The sequence below is a fragment of the Erpetoichthys calabaricus genome, chromosome 18 (genome assembly GCF_900747795.2).
Source record: "Erpetoichthys calabaricus chromosome 18, fErpCal1.3, whole genome shotgun sequence".
NCBI lineage: Eukaryota > Metazoa > Chordata > Cladistia > Polypteriformes > Polypteridae > Erpetoichthys > Erpetoichthys calabaricus.
In genome coordinates this window covers 75,188,765-75,207,650 of record NC_041411.2, presented here as the reverse complement: position 1 = coordinate 75,207,650, position 18,886 = coordinate 75,188,765, and the positions used below count along the sequence as shown (strand labels likewise).

The 18,886-nt window shown below is 38.2% G+C and overlaps 1 protein-coding gene across 3 annotated transcripts; it reads left to right on the top strand.

Annotated features, from left to right (window-relative positions):
- The first annotated feature begins 438 nt into the window (after positions 1-438).
- tatdn2 (TatD DNase domain containing 2) lies at positions 439-18,826 on the top strand. Of its 3 annotated transcripts, none has more exons than XM_051921010.1 (7): positions 439-648; positions 7,814-7,981; positions 9,145-9,540; positions 9,963-10,889; positions 16,238-16,365; positions 16,615-16,798; positions 18,491-18,826. In XM_051921010.1, exons 1-7 carry the CDS (start codon positions 598-600, stop codon positions 18,629-18,631), a joined length of 1,995 nt encoding a protein of 664 aa, XP_051776970.1. In that variant the 5' UTR covers positions 439-597; the 3' UTR covers positions 18,632-18,826. The 3 variants fall into 3 exon arrangements, with proteins under 3 accessions (XP_051776970.1, XP_051776971.1, XP_028680838.1); XM_051921011.1 differs by having other exon boundaries at positions 440-648; positions 9,148-9,540; XM_028825005.2 differs by lacking the exon at positions 439-648 and adding an exon at positions 4,601-4,796.
- Positions 18,827-18,886: the final 60 nt, after the last annotated feature.

The following is an 18,886-nucleotide window of genomic DNA, read 5'->3' as shown; positions in this document are numbered from 1 at the left end:
TGTTCCTGTTAATGTATTTATTTACACAAGCAGATTCCTTTTTCCAATACTTCCACTCCCTTTAGTGTCTGAAACTTCATATTCACTGTTGTTGTGCCTTTAGGATTCTTTCTCAGTGCTCTTTCAATGCAGTGATCTCCTCAGAAATCGAACCCAGATCCCTGGAGATGAGAGATGGCAGAACTAACAGTCCAGTTTTAAGCCTACTCAACTGCATAACTAAGAAAACAATTGTGGAAAGCGCTAAAAGTATGCCAACACATCTACAACATTCCTTTAATGAGATAAGAGCTGACTACTGGCACAAACATTGGGGGAGGAAATCAAAAAGAGCTAAGATTGGTACAGCTTGGCAGAATTCTGAAGGTTGCACAGCTCTCTGTGACACGGTCCCTCCGCCTACAATCCACCATTAGTGCATGCCATTACCGCTAAAGAAAAGTGCACTTTGTAAGAAAGTGAAAGTTAATAGTTACTCTATAATGCAGATGTTCCTTTCCTTCCTTCATTTTCTGGAATGTTAATGCATGTTAAATGAAGTACTCAAGTTAAGATTTATATAATATTAAAGTAAAATACATTAGGACTACGTGCACAATGCATCAGGAGAAGTCTCTGTGCAGAAGCAGGCACAGGCCAGCATCAAAGGTAAAGAAAAAAATGTCTTTTTGTACTATGCAGTTAAAACAGCATTATTTTTACCATAGATAGAGGTTATGTATTTTTGAAACTTATTTATATGTGTAGCATATGAATGAAACTAAATCAGAGACACTTTGAGTAGGTGTCATAGTAAAACAAGTTTCAGAGACTTGGGAAAATAACAGCTCAGTGAAAAGAAAATATTGGTGAATACTGCTCACTTACCACGAGTCGTTCATTCATGCAACCCAAATACAATTTCATTTTCAAATAAATAACAAATCAGATTAAACAAATGAAATATGAAACTGAACTTTTTTAACATTCAGTTGCTGTAATTACTTTGTTAAAAAGAAAACACTCTATTATGGTTTGTTATCTATCTATATATCTATACATATATTATTATATTTATATACACTACCGGTCCAAAGTTTTAGAACACCTCTGTTTTTTCCATTTTTTTATTTTCCAAATTGAATCAGTTCAAATACAATGAATGACTCAGTCTGTTCTAACTCTGCTTTAAGACACACAGAGGGTTTGTAAGTAATCAACACAAGCTGGGACACCTGGGCAAATTGTTTGCTTCAACTTGCAAGGCTTCATTTACTTTGACGGCTGTAGAGCATCTGGACTGTAGGTTGTAACCTATTAGTTGTTCCCTGATGAAGAGCCATTTGTAATATTCTGAAATTTTCTTTTATTCAGTTTTTACTAACCTAAACTTTAAATTAAAACCTCTGGCAGTTTACTGCGTACCTTTTCACTATTGTAGGTCATTCATTGCATTTGAAGAAAACCTGGAAAAACTGAGGTGTTCTAAAACTTTTGATCATTAGTGTATATACGTGTGTGTGTGTGTGTGTGTGTGTGTGCAAGTGCAAGTCTGTATATAGATATATATATACTGTGTATATACTGTAAATATATCGATCCATCCATTATCTAACCCGCTATATCCCAACTACAGGGTCACGGGGGTCTGCTGGAGCCAATCCCAGCCAACACAGGGTGCAAGGCAGGAAACAAACCCCAGGCAGGGCGCAAGCCCACCGCAGGGCGCGCACACACACACCCACACACCAAGCACACACTAGGGACAATTTGGGATCGCCAATGCACCTAACCTGCATGTCTTTGGACTGTGGGAGGAAACCGGAGCACCCGGAGGAAACCCACGCAGACACAGGGAGAACATGCAAACTCCACGCAGGGAGGACCCGGGAAGCGAACCCAGGTCTCCTTACTGTGAGGCAGCAGCGCTACCCATTGTAAATATATATATATATATATATATATATCATAAAAAAATCTTGGAAGGCTTGGAAGGAGACGATACGTGAATATATATATATATACTGTATATATATATATATATATATATATATATATATATATATATATATATATGAATATATATATATACTGTATATATACACATATCCAATGCTGATGCTCCTGGGGACACCCTGTTTAAAGTCCAGATCAGGGGTGTCGAACCCCAGTCCTGGATGGTCGCAATGGCTGTGGGTTTTCATTCTAACCACCTTCTTAATTAGTGACCTGTTTTTTCTGCTAACTTCTTTTTCCTTAGTTTTAATTAACTCGACTCAGACCCCTTAGTTCTTTCTATTTCCTTAATTAGCAGCCAAACAATAATGAGACACAAAACAAGCAAACAGGTGACCAGTTAACCACATTATCTGAACATAAAGAAAGGTTAGAGTCTCTGTAAGGTTGATCTCTCAGGTCAATAATCAGAAATAGAAAATTAACAGTTTGGGAAATGTCTGCTGTAGCAGAATGGGAGCCGCAGCAAGCCGTGGAATTAAGTAACGGGTTTAATTAACAGCAAGAACTGGCTTCTCATTAAGAAACTGGTTGGAGTGAAATTGGTTGGAGGTTGAAACTCCAGTTTAGCTGGTCATCTGTTGGCTTGTTTCACGTCTCATTTCTGTTTGGCTGCCATTTAATGAAGAAAAGAATCAATTGAGAGGACTGAATCCTTAAAAACAGGGCTATTAAAATGAAGGGAAATGGAGTTAATTAGCACTGAAAACTGGTCACTAATTAGGAAAAGGGTCAGAATGAAAACTTGCAGCCACTGAGGCCCTCCAGGCCTGGAGTTCGACACCCATGGTCTAGATCAGGGGTAGGCAACGTCGGTCCTGGAGTGCCACAGTATTTGCAGGTTTTTGTTCCAACCCAGTTCCTTAACGAGAACTCAATTATTGCTGATGAAGCACATATTGCTTAAGTGACATTTTGATGCTTCATTTTAGTGGTCTCGCTTGTTAAGGTTCTCCAACCTTAATTGCTTATTTCAATCTTAAACTGCTGCATTCAGTGTTTTAATTGCTCCTTATTAGCAATAAGATGTAAAACAGGGGTAGGCAACGTCGGTCCTGGTGAGCCGCAGTGGCTACAGGTTTTCATTCCAAACCAATTGCTTAATTAGAAACCAATCATTGCCAATCTCAGACCTTATTTAATTTTATGGCTTGTTAGTCTGTGCAATGTAAGGCTTTTATATCGTAGATTTTTTTCCTTTCCAAGGATATCATCCAAATGATTTGAAGCATAAAAACAGATAATTTTCAGTCTGTCACATTTTTCTATTAAGTGTTTTATTAAATCAAACAGTGCATGATGAACACACACAGATGTAATTGGAAAAAAGCTAGCTGGAGAACTGCTGGCTGCTTTGTCTTTTACATCTTATTGCTAATAAGGAGCAATTAAAACACGGAATGCAGCAGTTTAAGATTGAAATAAGCAATTAAGGTTGGAGAACCTTAACAAGCGAGACCACTAAAATGAAGCATTAAAATGTCACTTAAGCAATATGTGCTTCATCAGCAATAATTGAGTTCTCGTTAAGGAACTAGGTTGGAACAAAAACCTGCACATACTGTGGCACTCCAGGACCGACGTTGCCTACCCCTGGTCTAGATGAATGAAAAATGAAAACAAATTAGTAACGTATGGCAGAACTATTATATCCAATCTTTGTAGCTTTCCATTAACTAGCAAGTGCAGTACACTGTATGTTCTGGGATACAGGCAACAATGGATTATGTATGGGGTATTTATACCATTTACAACTTTGTATGGCAAGAGAAGTATTTGAAAGTCAACCCTAAAAATAACTGAAATCCATATAACCTAAAACAGACATCTTTGGGGTATGGGACCTTGTTATTTATTTATTGATGTTCCATTTTACAATTTGATTTATTCTGTTTTTGTTGGGGACATTACAATTTGAAAACCAGACTAGCAGAACATAGAGTGAGTTTAAATGCAAGATTTATAAAAGATTGATATACTGGTAGGACCCACACTAACACGACTCTGTTTCCTTAAAAAGATAAGGTGTTTTTTTGCATATGATTTACGTATTTTAATTAAAATATAGCTAATGCTGTAGTTATAATAAAATGTTTTAAATTATTCTGAAGAAAAACTCTCTTTGACTTTCAATGTACATTCTTATGCCATAGGTTTGCAGTATATAGGGGATATTTACAAATATCGTTTAGAAAAGCAAAGGTAATCGTTTAAATCATAACCTAGTTGACACGTTAGATTGCATTTAATTTCGATACGAATGATCATCCATATGCATGGCGCTGTCTGATGGCTCATCAATCCCCGACCTGTCTCGACTACTGTGACCCGACCAGACTAATTACACCAGAGCTTTGACATGAGTTGGCGAAGCCGTGACAAGGGGCTGTTCAGCATATTGGCTATTGCTGGATGATGGTTTCATCAAGCATTTGGGGGTTTAGTAAATGTGGAAGGTATGGAAGTCTGTTTCCATTGGAAATAATTTTATTTAAAAAAAAAAAATCCCCAACTTATTTTAAGAAATACCCCCATTTTATATTTGCCACCACCAATTTTTTTTCACCCTATAGCCCTGATTCCCCCCCAATGAGGAACCCCGTCCTGACCTTGCAACCCCGTGACACACCTGCTGCCCAGGAAACGGCGTCACGTGCCGCCGCTCAGTTTGCACGGAGGTTCCGGTCCAGTGACGTAGCCGTTTCCTGTCATTGGGTTCTAGTCCTCCACGTCCGGATCAACTGATCGTTACTTTATTTCATTGATTTTTCCTCCAGTAAACACAGTTGTTGGTTCCGCAGGTAAGTAAACATACATTTATCTTTTTTGTTGTGTTTTATGTATATTTAGTTTATTCAAACATAACAAAGCATACGCTGTGAGTTTTGCTGAGTAAGTCCATTCGGGCGTGTTTGTCACCGACACGTTTTCTTCATCTTATTTTTACATTTTTTTTTATTTGGATGTCAGCTCTTCAGTCCGCGAGTGGCGAGTTACATATTTCCACCGCATAATATTAAATATGTTTGTATAATGAATGTATTATGTTGGGAAAATAGCCAATTGGATTAAATCGCTACACGGCACGTCTTACTGCACCGCTTATGCGTAAATGAAATGTTTGTCCAGCGTGTGAAATTGAGAGCAAGGAGTTACGAACGAACTCGATCCATATTAATGTGCATTTTATGATGGCTCGTTGATGTTCCGGGTCTAGTTTAAGTTTATTATGTGTAAATATAATGTATACTGTTATAAGGAAAAGTCCAACTTAAAAAAAAGGGCGGGAGGTTGGGCGTCGCTGTTTCCGTTCCGGGTTGAAAAAAGCCGCGCGCGCGCTTTCCATGGGGTGAAGTTCGGCGCTCTTCTTGTTCACTCCTCCTCCTCAATGTAGACCGGACAGTTTGGTAGGTCAAGCTATTCTAACATTTAAGCGGTCGTACTACATCCTAATTTTAATATGTTTTATCGTGGAGGTGTATCTGTACCTAATAGAGCTGCTTTACAATGTCCCACGTGTACGGCTGCATCAGGTAATCAGACTTACTAGACATGCACAAGCCGACCAAACGGTTGTCTTCAAACCAGAGCGGGCATCTGCTGGGAGTTACGGTTTGATCTGGCAGAATTCAATTTGGAGATATCATTTTCTCCTCCTCTCGGCTGCTCCTGTTAGGGATTGCCACAGCAGATCATCTTTTTCCATGTCTTCCGCTATCTGCGTTTTCATTTTGACAAGTTGAAAAGAAATGTCCTCCCATACTGACTTGTATGGAGTTATATACAGTAACATCTCCAGTGTTAAATTAACACTTAAATGTGTACGTGGCTGTAAGCAACACGTTTTTAATTGGAAAGATTGAGCAATAAAATAAGTCCTGCAGGTTGAGCAATCTGTAGGATTTATTTTAACAATAGCCATATTGCTGTCTTAGATAAATCTATAATTTTATTTTGACTGTTAGTAAATGTTGAACTGAAATTTCCATTTTTTTCACTTGTCTAATCAAATTCCAATATCCTTAATATTTGAATGAATGCATTAATATATAGGGTAAGATGTTACATGCCTTGTACGGATATCATGTGGCTGCACACTAACCACTAATTCCACCAACACAACCCACCTCACCCTGCCTACCCACATCTGTATGTTACTTTAGCTCAGCACAATTCACTCCATTTTACTGTAGGCACTTCACTTGGGCACCTTTCTTTTGTGTTTCATTGAATTAAGCCCACAACCCCACCAGAAGGTCCATGAGTGAGATCCGGCATCCCAAACCCATTCCCCCTCCATGCTCCTAGCAGAATACTGGTGACTCAAACTGTTCGAAATTACAATGGCTCTGCTTAATAATAATACTGATCATAACACTGAGTACCACCAAGTTTAGCTCTCCTTTCCCCAAACGCTCTGTTGCCTCCTAGATCACAACCACGGACTGGCACTTTTTGCTACCTCGGTTAAGTTTATAAATGCACGCTCAACAACCCAACCCCTAATATTGAATTCCAACAGCAGTGACCGGGTCAATTTGGCAACAAATCCAGTTACACTTTCTCCATTAGGCTAATAAAATCCTGCCAACCACATAATCTCACCTCAGCAACCAATTCAGTATAATTCTGTTTCTTACTGGCTTGCTTTTTACTTTCTTGTATAGGGAAAGTGTTGTAATCGTCAAAAAATTCAATTTTGATGAAATCTCAGCGTTTTAGATCTCCCAGAGTTCAAAAATACCATTTTTGGAATTGTGTGTAAAGTACGCTTTCACTTAGGTTGGATATCATTTTGCATACAAGTATTAGGTAAAATAAAAAAATTTCTATCAACTTTTGATGTATTTCTGCAAACCGGAAGTGGTACTTTATTCATGCAGCTGCAGAGTCTGATTTTTTTTCAACTTTACTTTTCTAATAATTGTCAAATATATGACTTATTTGATTTGTTGTTGATGGTTCTTTAATGTACATAATATAAAAATCATTGTCTTGTGGTTTATTCATCAAATATCCATCCCCATATCTGAGTGTATGAGAAAGTCTAGGGGAGCTTAAATGAATCTTTCTAAAAAAATTTAATTGAACATAACTTTAATCTGTATTTGGTATTTTCTGGTGTAATTTGCTCAGTCCATTATGGCTGATTACATTAGTTAATTTCTCACACTTTGTAGAGTAGGCATGTTTAGTGTACACTTTAGAGGTTTGATTTTGTTCTTGCTTTTCTCTGTTGCTGATTGTCATTTATTTTTTTAAGAAATGTTTATAATTGTGTGTGAATCGAAATGTCATTTTGTAGGGTGGGATGGAGTAATTTTGGGCCTTTAAAACAACAGTTTGTTTATAGCTGGTTAACCTGTTCTGTTAGAGACATATAATATATAATAGATTTCAAAAAATGTTTTGTATAAGTATAACAAAATGAGTCAGGATAAATATAGTTCATTTGATTCATATTGGTAAGAATTTATCTTCTTTCCCTTTCATAATAAGGCATTTGGAAAGTGATTAGCTCATGATTTTCAATGATTTGGTTAGTTGTTAAATCTGAATTGTTTAATTTTATTCCCTCTATCAGTAATTATTTTTATTTACCTAAACTATGTGTGCCAAAATGAACTTCCATGCATTACAATAAAATTATTTTTGAGATGTTTTCTGTAGTAGCTTGATCTCGTAATTTGTAGTGGCAGCCCAAAAAATAGCTGTTTAAAAAACTTTAGAGTGACCCAGAAAATTCAAGAATATCTCAAACAAGTTACTTCTACATTTCTAGATTATTAACTCAAAAATTTCCTTTAATTTCCCAAAGGTCTGCCTGAAAATGATGAGCCCAGAAGACAAAAAAGTGACACGTGTGGAAACTCCATCCTTTTCTGAACCAGGGACATCTGGGCTCTACAGTAAGAACAATTTACAAATATGTAAAAAATTGTTCTGGAAAGACGTTGAAAGCAGTCCTGATTCTCAAAACCATAAGGTAATTTAATTCTGTTCACATCTTGTGAATTCCGTAATGCATCCTTAAGTGTATTCTATCATGGTTAATAGCAGCAGGTGTACAGTATGTTAAATTTAAGAAAAAGTAATTTACCCTTTAATAAATATTAAAAGAGACAGACTTCAATTCCCCCACAACCCTGCTCGGGATAAAGTGGATTTAGAAGATGGGTGGTTGGATTGATGTACCACTATAGTTGGCATAAAATATTTCGGGGAAATTTCAAGTAACTTCTAATCGATGAATTTGTGAATTTTAAGTGGTTAGTTACCCCCTTCCCCTGCAATTGTACTGTATGTTGCTTGGCATTACATGTTTATTCAATTTGCACCTGTCAATAACTGATATTGTAGCTTAGCACTTGAATAAGTGCCTTGATATTCATTGTCTTTTACTTTATTTGCAATTTGTAAAGTGCATTGGATAAAAGCATCTAATAAATGTAAAAGTAACTTTTATTGTTATAGACTTATTATAGCAAAGTTTCAGTTTTACCCTTTTGTGTTGTTGGCATGCTTCATTTTGAGTGTTGAAACATTCACCCCATGCATGACATTTTTTTTTTTTTTCTTGAATACTTACTCATTATTTTTATTTGACACTGTCATGAAATAAATCACTCTTCCTCTCTGAAGCCATCCATTTTGTCTGGTAATGATGAGCACACTAAGATGTAACCAATGGCTTAACAGCTGAAACATTGGGTCTTCTTTACTTAGTGAGGAAGTAGAATTTTATCCCCCACCCACTGTAAAATAGGATAAATATTTATTTTATACCACAGTTTTTATTAGTGGTAACCAAACAATACTGAAATGTATTAGCATGCACAATTTAAAAATGTAGACAGTGGGAGCTTGTATAATGTAAAAATTACTGCATATATTATAGTGTGAATTGAAGTACAGTCTATAAGGGCGCATGTGTCCAGACCATGACTTTTGACGATTTCTATGTGTTTGGTGGGTTTATAAGCAAGGATGACAAAACCACATTTTGCAGGATATCATGGTATAACTTTGTTTTATCAGTTAATTAATAACTCCTATCTGCAAAAATTCTCAAACTATTGCAACTTTTGTTGCATGTTTTGTTAAAAAATTAAATTGCATGCACATTGACTTCATTGGTGTTTTTTTTAGCAGATAGAAACTACTGAAAATTCACCAAACTATAGTTTTGCTTCATCTGAATGTTCAGAGAAGAAATCTGTAAACCAGTCTCTGAAATGCAAAAGAAAAAGTGTTGGCAATGAAGAAGGGGGGAAACTAATTTATTTCAAGGCAATTTCTGCATTATTTGGAAAAGACGTACTAAGTAAATATCAGAAGAAATCTGAAAAAGAAAAGAGAAATCAGGATAATGAAGATGTTGAAGAGCACAAGACAGCTCATGGAAAATATTCTTTTCCCTCACCGGGGACAAACGATAAAAAGAAACTGTTAGAGAGGGAACATAATGTGAGTAATACTGCTCCTCTGGACTTCAGGGATGTAGAATACAAAAGAGAGGTCAGTCTTCCAGAAAAGTTTAACAAGGTATGGGATTTGAATTTTTTTTTTGGTTTCACTTGTTTAGAAGTACATAAAATGGTGTTGCTCAGATTTTTTAACATTTTTTTCCTATTTCTGTCCAGGCACCTTTTGCTTTTGTATTTTAAGTATGGACTATCTCTGCCCATTTCTTTTTGTCCTTTTTATTTTTCAGAATCAAAATATTACATATTGTAAATAGTACATGTTGTAGTAAATGTTATTGTGTTTCTAGATGTTTTCTTTCACTCATCTCATTTTGGGTTCTTCGTGCATTCCCTCTGGAGGTTAGGAAGGGTTACGGAAACTGCTTTAAAATACTCAAAGCTGTAGTGGTTTATTTGGGAGAGATTTCACAAAGTGGGTTAAATGCCTATTTAAAGGGTTGGAAAATCAAAAACAATTGATTATATTTTTACTTTTAACAGGACATTGTATCAAAAGAAGATGAATTAGATGATCCTGACTGGTCAGATGATGATGGTGACAAAATTGATGTAAAGACTTTTTCACAAGATGTATTTTGCTCTAACTCAACACATTTGAAGAAGGACCAACATGAAGAATCAACATTTTCAAATGAGAGTTATGGCAGCCCTTTCTACATGTCTAATTATTGGAGCAGCCCACAGGAGGACTGTAACACGGGCTTCCAGAACAGCATACAGGCTTCTCCTTTGACTGACACATGGGGCAGTTCTTGTTACCAAGAAAACAGCAATAGTAACAATGTTAATTACTATGCTTACTACCCCCAGAGCAGTCCTTTGGCACCCGTTGACCTCATAGATGTCACATCCCCCATTTATCATAGTTCTCCTCTGCCTATTTTTTCCTCTGATTTGAACTTTTCAGTGAAAAATATGAGCATAAGAAAAAAATATTCACAAGACACTTGCAGTAGATTGTTACGTGTGGATGCCGATTATACGTCTCAGGAAGCTGATGCAGAAAATGTACATGATTTTTTAGAAATGTCAAAGAAACGGCATAGGCATGGGTTTATTGACACCCATTGTCACTTGGATATGCTTTTTGCTAAACTGGCTTTTAAGGGATCTTTTTCCAGCTTTAAGAACAAATACAAGAGCACCTTCCCAACTGAATATGAGGGGTGCATAGCTGACTTCTGTAATCCAAGGTACTTGATCAATGATCACTTATGGGAGAGTTTGCTCGCAGAAGACCAAATTTGGGCAGCTTTTGGCTGTCATCCACATTTTGCAAAGTACTATTCGGTTGCACAGGAGAGCACTATCCTCAATGCAATGAGACATCCAAAAGCAGTAGCATTTGGTGAGATTGGACTCGACTATTCCCACAAGTGTTCCACGGACATCTTAAAGCAGCACAAGGTAAGAAAAAAAAGGGGGAAAGGGATGTGTGCTGTTGACATCTGGTAAATTTGATTTCATTAACCCTAATTTAATTAACGACTGTGAATTTTGAAACATGCTTTTAACACAGAATTGGATAGGGATTGCATTAGTCATCTGGATTGTTTAATATTTTAAGTCCGTTGAAGAGTAAATAGAAAGAATGAGATTGTGAGTACACAGTCAAAATGACTGTTATGCACAGGGATGCTGGGCCCATTCTCCTTGAAAGACTGCAGACCTCTACAATATGAGAGAAAGTGATAGTAGAGCTGTTGCCTCTCCAAATTGGGATGAGGCTTGTAGTTATGATACCCTTCTGGACACCTCATACAGGATGTCTACTAAGCATGTCCCACTTGGAGAAGACTGTGGGGCAGACCCAGAATGTGCTGGAGAGATAAAATCCCATGATTCCCTGGGCGTTCCAACAAAGTGCTAGAAGAAAATACTGCCAATAGGGAGGACTTCTTGGCTCAGTGTGTCTCTATTGTGACTTCACTATGGAAATGATTACATCAATCCAGCTGCAACAATTTTTATAAGTTACAGGCAGTAATAGTAACATGTATATATGATTTTAGTTAACCTAAACAGTCCTGTTAATAGGTCAAGTATCATTATGCCACTCTTGCCTGCTTAAAATGTAAATGATAAAATGATGATCATAGATAAAATAATTCAGAGTATAGAGGTATTATATTTAAGACTAAATACTTGTAGCTGTCACATCCAAACATGTGAAAATGGTGTAAAAAAAAAAAAAAAAAAAAAAGTGTATATATGTAGATAGATAGATAGATAGATAGATACTTTATTAATCCCAATGGGAAATTCACATTCTTCAGCAGCAGCATACTGATACAATAAATAATATTAAATTAAAAAATAACAATGCAGGTGAAAAACAGAAAAACAGACAATAACTATGTATAATGTTGAATGTTAACGTTTACCCCCCCTGGGTGGAAATGAAGAGTCGCATAGTTTGGGGGAGAAACGATCTCCTCAATCTGTCAGTGGAGCAGGACAGTGACAGCAGTCTGTCGCTGAAGCTGCTCTTCTGTCTGGAGATGATACTATTAAGTGGATGCAGTGGATTCTCCATAATTGATAGGAGCCTGCTGAGCGCCCTTCGCTCTGCCACAGATGTTAAACTGTCCAGCTCCATGCCAACAATAGAGCTTGCCTTTTTCACCAGTTTGTCCAGACGTGAGGCGTCTTTCCTCTTAATGCTGCCCCCCCAGCACACCACTGCGTAGAAGAGGGTGCTCGCCACAACTGTCTGATAGAACATCTGCAGCATCTTATTGCAGATGTTGAAGGACGCCAGCCTTCTAAGGTAGTATAACCGGCTCTGTCCTTTCTTGCACAGCGCATCAGTATTGGCAGTCCAGTCTAATTTATCATCCAGCTGCACTCCCAGATATTTATAGGTCTGCACCATCTGCACACAGTCACCTTTGATGATCACTGGGTCTATGAGGGGTCTGGGCCTCCTAAAATCCACCACCAGCTCTTTGGTTTTGCTGGTGTTCAGGTGTAGGTGGTTTGAGTCGCACCATTTAACAAAGTCATTGATTAGGTCCCTATACTCCTCCTCCAGCCCATTCCTGATGCAGCCCACGATAGCAGTGTCATCAGCGAACTTTTGCACATGGCAGGACTCCGAGTTGTATTGGAAGTCCGATGTATATAGGCTGAACAGGACCGGAGAAAGTACAGTCCCCTGTGGCGCTCCTGTGTTGCTGACCACAATGTCAGACGTGCAGTTCCCAAGACGCACATACTGAGGTCTGTCTTTAAGTTAGTCCATGATCCATGCCACTAGGTATGAATCTAATCCCATCTCTGTCAGCTTGTCCCTAAGGATCAGAGGTTGGATTGTGTTGAAGGCGCTAGAGAAGTCTAGAAACATAATTCTTACAGCACCACTACTCTGTCCAAGTGAGAGAGGGATCGGTGTAGCATATAGATGATGGCATCCTCTGCTCCCACCTTCTCCTGATATGCAAACTGCAGAGGGTCAAGGGCGTGTTGAACCTGTGGCCTAAGGTGGTGAAGCAGCAGCCTCTCCATGGTCTTCATCACATGTGATGTCAGAGCAACAGGCCGAAAGTCATTCAGCTCACTAGGACGTGATACCTTTGGGATTGGGGTGATACAAGATGTTTTCCAAAGCCTCGGGACTTTCCCCTGTTCCAGGCTCAGGTTGAAGATGCGCTGTAGAGGGCCCCCCAGCTCCGATGCACAGACCTTCAGCAGTCGTGGCGATACTCCATCTGGACCCGCTGCTTTGCTGGCACGAAGTCTCCTCAGCTCTCTGCTCACTTGCGCTGTTGTAATTATGGGTGGGGATGTCTTTCCTATGCTGGTATCAGCAGAAGGATGTGTGGAGGGTGCAATACTCCGAGGTGAGAGTGAGAGTGGGTTAGGGTGGTCAAACCTGTTAAAGAAGTTGTTCATTTGGTTTGCTCTCTTCACGTCTTTCTCAATGGTGGTACCCCGCTTCGAGCTGCAGCCAGTGATGATCTTCATCCCATCCCACACTTCCTTCATGCTGTTATTCTGCAACTTCTGCTCCAGCTTTCTCCTGTACTGCTCCTTCGCCGCCCTGAGCTGGACTCGGAGTTCCTTCTGCACGCGCTTGAGCTCATGCTGATCACCGTTTTTAAAAGCCCTTTTCTTCTGGTTCAAAAGGCCCTTGATGTCACTTGTAATCCATGGCTTGTTGTTAGCATAGCAGCGTACAGTTCTTACTGGAACTACAATGTCCATACAGAAGTTGATGTAGTCAGTAGTGCAGTCAACAACTTCTTCAATGTTCTCATTATGAAATCCCTGCAGGATATCCCAGTCTGTAGTTCCAAAAAGTTCTCTCAGAGTATTCTCAGCCTCCGGGGTCCACTTCCTGAATGATCGTGTGGTTACAGGTAGGACTCTCACTTTTGGTTTATAGTGAAGCTGAAGCAGAACCAGGTTATGATCTGCTTTCCCAAGCGCAGGCAGCGGGGTGGCGCTGTATGCGTCTTTAACGTTTGCATACAGTAAATCAATAGTCTTATTTCCCCGGGTGTTACAGTCCACATACTGGGAGAATGCAGGTAATGTTTTGTCCAGCGTCACATGGTTAAAGTCTCCAGCGATTAGCACAAGCGCCTCAGGGTGCTGCGTTTGTAACTTAGCAACAGCAGAATCGATGATGTCACTCGCTGACTCCTCGTCCGCCCGAGGAGGGATATACACGATGACAACAATGACATGTCCAAACTCTCTGGGCAAGTAGTAGGGACGTAAACTTACGGCCAACAGTTCGATATCCCTGCAGCAAGTGGAGATTTTGACGTTAATGTGTCCAGAGTTACACCACCGTGTATTAACATAGAGAGCGAGTCCTCCTCCTTTGTGCTTCCCACAGGTACTTGCATCTCTGTCCGCTCTAACTGTGCTAAACCCGGGTAGCTCCACGTTGGCATCTGGGATGGTGTTATTTAGCCAGGTTTCGCAAAAACACAACAAACTGCATTCTCTGTAGGTCCTGACATTTTTCACCAGCGCAGCCAGTTCGTCGATCTTATTTGAGATTGAGTTTACATTCCCCAGAATCACAGAAGGCACCGAAGGCTTGAAACGCCACTTTCTCGCAAGCCGCTTCATTTTTAGCTTAGTGCCGGCTCTGCTGCCACGATACCGCCTTCTTACCTCGTCAGGTAAATATGGAACCACACCGGCACTGGCATTTGTTCTCCGCGCTCGAAGTTGAGTACTTGAATATGCGAATCTCTGCGTGTAAAAATCCATGCCCACGTTGTAAAAGTAAGTGTGTCCAGGGAACGAGTCCACATAAAGTAATAGGAGTGATCAATAAATAAAAATAGAAAAATAAAAGTAGAAAAGTACACATACATATACAGTCATACACGAAGCTGCTGAAAAGGCTGCCACTCACGGCGGCGCCGGATGTTTATCGTGAATATGAATATATGTGTGTGTGTATATAATATACATATTCATCCATTATCCAACCCGCTATATCCTAACTACAGGGTCACGGGGGTCTGCTGGAGCCAATCCCAGCCAACACAGTGCCCAAGGCAGGAAACAAACCCCAGGCAGGGCACCAACCCACCGCAGTATATATGTGTATATAATGTATGTGTGCGTGTACATACATACATAATATTATGTGTGTGTGTATGTATGTGTATGTGTGTGTATATATGTGTATATATATAAAAATATATATATATATTATATGTATAATATGTATAGGGATGCACCGATACCACTTTTTTGGAAAACGAGTACTTGCATTTCAGTACTCGCCGATACCGAGTACTTAATAAAAACATGATTTAAATTTACAGGTAACGGCTTTAGTCATATAGTTTAACAAAAAAAACAAGAAACTCTCGTCTATCCACTGGGAGGTTAGGCTAATTAGCGACACGGGGCTAACACTGCTTGTCCAAATATCCGTGGTGAAACTAAACGCAGAGGAGGCTTGCAGTAGGCTGTGGATGTTTTTTTACAGAGTCGTGTAGTTTAGGCAGCTCTGTGTCAGTCATGTAGCGGCGGCTTGGGACATCATATCTGGGCTCCAGAACATGGAGGAGATGCAGGAATCCCACATTTTCTACCTCCGAGAGTGGCTGGTCACTCAATGCAATGTACTCGATAATTGCCTGTGTTATTTTCACAGCACGTGGATTGTCTCTGGACATTTTCTCTCGGCTTGCAAGAGTTTGCTGTAGTGTGGGTTGTGTTGGTTTAGAAGCGTGGGTAAACTCTTTGTACTCGTTGTCGTGTTGGGATTTTAGGTGCTTGATTAAATTACTTGTGTTAAATGCGCTACCTTTTGAGACTCCTCTGGACAATTTCGCTGAGCACAATTTGCAGTCCGCCTTTGTTTTGTCGTCTTCATTCACTTTGAAATAGTTCCACACGGCTGACATGTCTCGCCTCGCCTTCTCCCTGCTCTGAGCTGCAGCCGGGGCCTGGGGGCGGGCACTCGGCGCCTGTGATTAACCCCTTACACGCCGCTCAAACATAGACATTTCTCAGACCGTGGTATCGGTCCCCGGTATCGGGGGACTTTTAATGAGTACGAGTACTTTAGAAAATGTGGTATCGAGGCCGATACCAGATACCCGTTTCGGAATCGGTGCATCCCTAAATATGTATATGAGTAAATTTGCAAATATATAATTACATCAGAGTAATATTGTTAGTTTTTCTTATTGTTTTACTGTATGGCTTTTATAAAATTGGTATGTCCGGTATTCTCCTAAGAATAACTGAGAAAATGCATTGTTGTAAATTCACAGGTATTTGAACGACAGTTACGTTTGGCTGTAGACATGCGAAAGCCAATTGTTATTCACTGCAGAAATGCGGACAAGGATTTGTTGGAGATTATGAGGAAGTTTGTACCTAGAGACTACAAAATCCATCGGTAAATATTTCATAATTTTCATGCAAGTAAACAAATGAAATACTAACCAAATTGAAATATACTAGGGAATAACTAATATTGTAATTTTTCAAAATGGACCTGTTTTCCATGTATATATTAAGTTCAAAGCATTCTATTTCAGACTTTTTAAGGTATATAAGTAAAAGTAGTGAATTTAAAGCATCTGTCTACCAAACATATTTAATGTGGTACATTTTTGCTGACTCATTGCATATTTTTCTATTCTAGGCACTGTTTTACAGACAGCTACGATGTAATAGAGCCTTTTCTACAGGAGTTTCCTAATCTGTCTGTAGGATTCACTGCACTTGTTACTTACTCAAGTGCTGCCAAAGCAAAGGAGGCTGTGAAAAAGATACCATTGGACAGAATAATCATAGAAACAGATGCTCCTTATTTTTTACCTCAAAGAGTAAGCCATTTGTTTGAATGTAGACACATTTTAAAGGTTGAGTGCATGTAGAGAATCATAAATAATTCATGTCATTGAAAAGTAACGAACACATTAAAAAACATTACACAATGTTAAAGCCATCCAGAAAAATATTTTGCTATTGTGAGCTTTTAGGTTAATAAAGGAAATGCAAAGAAGTTGAATGCATAGAATACTTCCCTTCAAACTAATTTGTCAACATATGTTTTATAAGAGAGACCTGGAGAGGGAACCTGTTTTTCACTTTTATTTCAATGTCAAACCGTTATTTTAATGCCATTAGTGGTGCTTTGAAATGTATATAAACCAGCAACTTGTAAGCATTTTGAAGCATAGCTCCACCTTTGTTTTAAAGTGCTTTCTATCCTGGTGTAAAGTCACTAATTTAGAGGACAGTGTAGATCACGATTTGTGGTCTAATGAGACCAAGCCTGAAGCTAAGGGTATATGGATTATGGCACACTGGGGTCCTATCTTTCCTCCTGTAAAGTACGATGATGGTAGAATCGCCTACAGGATTTTTTTTTTTTTTTTTTTCAGCAACAGAAAATTTGTGATCTTGTCAGTTTACATTTAAGGCTCTCAAAAATACGAAACTAGGTTTATGTTAAGTTGATATAAAAACCGTGCTGTTTTGATATAACTGCCTCAGTGGATAAGTAAGTTGCTTAGTTCAAGGCAGAAATCTGATTAAGCAAATGATTTGCGTACAAAAAATGTCTTTTTTTTTCCTCCTGGAGGAGAGCAGGGTTTGTACCCTGTTCAAGGTGGATATGATGTTTATGTTGTGGCCATTTGCTGTGATTTATTGGTCATTTTATTGTACTCAAGAATGTTAAAATATTTGTTGGAATATGTTTACATAACCCTGAACTGCATTTTAAAAATATTAAAAAAGTAAAGGCTTTCATCCACTGACTCATCATTTTGTAATTAGACTAATATATGTGCTATGTTGATTGAAGCAACACAACATACAAGAATCATCTGGCTACTTTTTAGCACTCTAACCGGTTATAGTTAGGGGTAAAGGCTGTAGCAATGTTGTGGCTTACGTAACATTAAACATAAGAATAAACTTAAAATTCAGAAACTATATTTTTATCAAAACTCCAGAAGAAAAAAATAGTTTAAAATAGTAATCAAATCACTATATGTGAAACTGAACATTTTAACACACTGAGTAAATTAATAATATAGAGTCAGTACTTTTTTTTTTCCCAACTCTGACTCCAGTAGTCCAATAATTGCTTCACACTTTACAGCCCTGTTCAAATTCACACGGACCTAAAAACAAATTTAGTTTTAGAACATATTTATTGTATTTGTAAAAAATGTTTTTACTTGTTCTTTTTATTTAAAGGTATTTTGATATGTTAGTGATACCCTCATTTGTGTAGCAAGAATAAATGAGAAATGTCAAAAATTATTTTCTTAAAGGGTTTTTTTTTTTCCTCCCTTTCTATCAACTTCTTTAACCAATTCATTTCAACTCTGTATTTTGTCCCTGTTGAAAGGATTTGCTTTCTGGTCTTAACTTTCTATGCAAGTAATCTAAATAATCTAGGATTATGTTTGGTTTTATACACATAAAGTAGAAACTGATGTTTTCTTATTAGATCATTTCAGAAATTGTTAAAACTTTTTTAACATTTTATTCTTCTTTCTCAGGTATCGAAGAATGTAATTAAGCATTCACATCCTGGCCATGGTTTGTGCACTATCAAGGAGATTGCCAAATTGAAGTCCGAAAAACTGTCCACAGTGTTATCAGTATTGCGTCGAAATACCATTGATTTATATGGTTTATAACTTTGAAGAACTCTTTCGTGGTATTTGTGACAAATGGATAGATCCTAGAACAATTACTTAAGAAATCAGATGTTAGTTGCATTATGTTTACTGTCGGTTTTCTTTATAAGGAACAAGTTGTCAAAGTTTAAGTAAGTTTTGTTCAAGGCAGTAGTGGCTTCTGCATACCAGTTATACAAAGATGGATGGATATTTAAAGTATTTTTTCCTACTCTTAAGAGTAAGCAAATCAACATATTAGGGCTTTTAAACATT

Bases quoted from the DNA above. Each gene is read 5' to 3' on its own strand.
- tatdn2 (XM_051921010.1), top strand. From the start codon at position 598: ATGCATCAGGAGAAGTCTCTGTGCAGAAGCAGGCACAGGCCAGCATCA. The intron at 16,366-16,614 runs GTAAATATTTCA...TTTCTATTCTAG, and splicing joins AGAGACTACAAAATCCATCG to GCACTGTTTTACAGACAGCT. The intron at 16,799-18,490 runs GTAAGCCATTTG...CTTCTTTCTCAG, and splicing joins CTTATTTTTTACCTCAAAGA to GTATCGAAGAATGTAATTAA.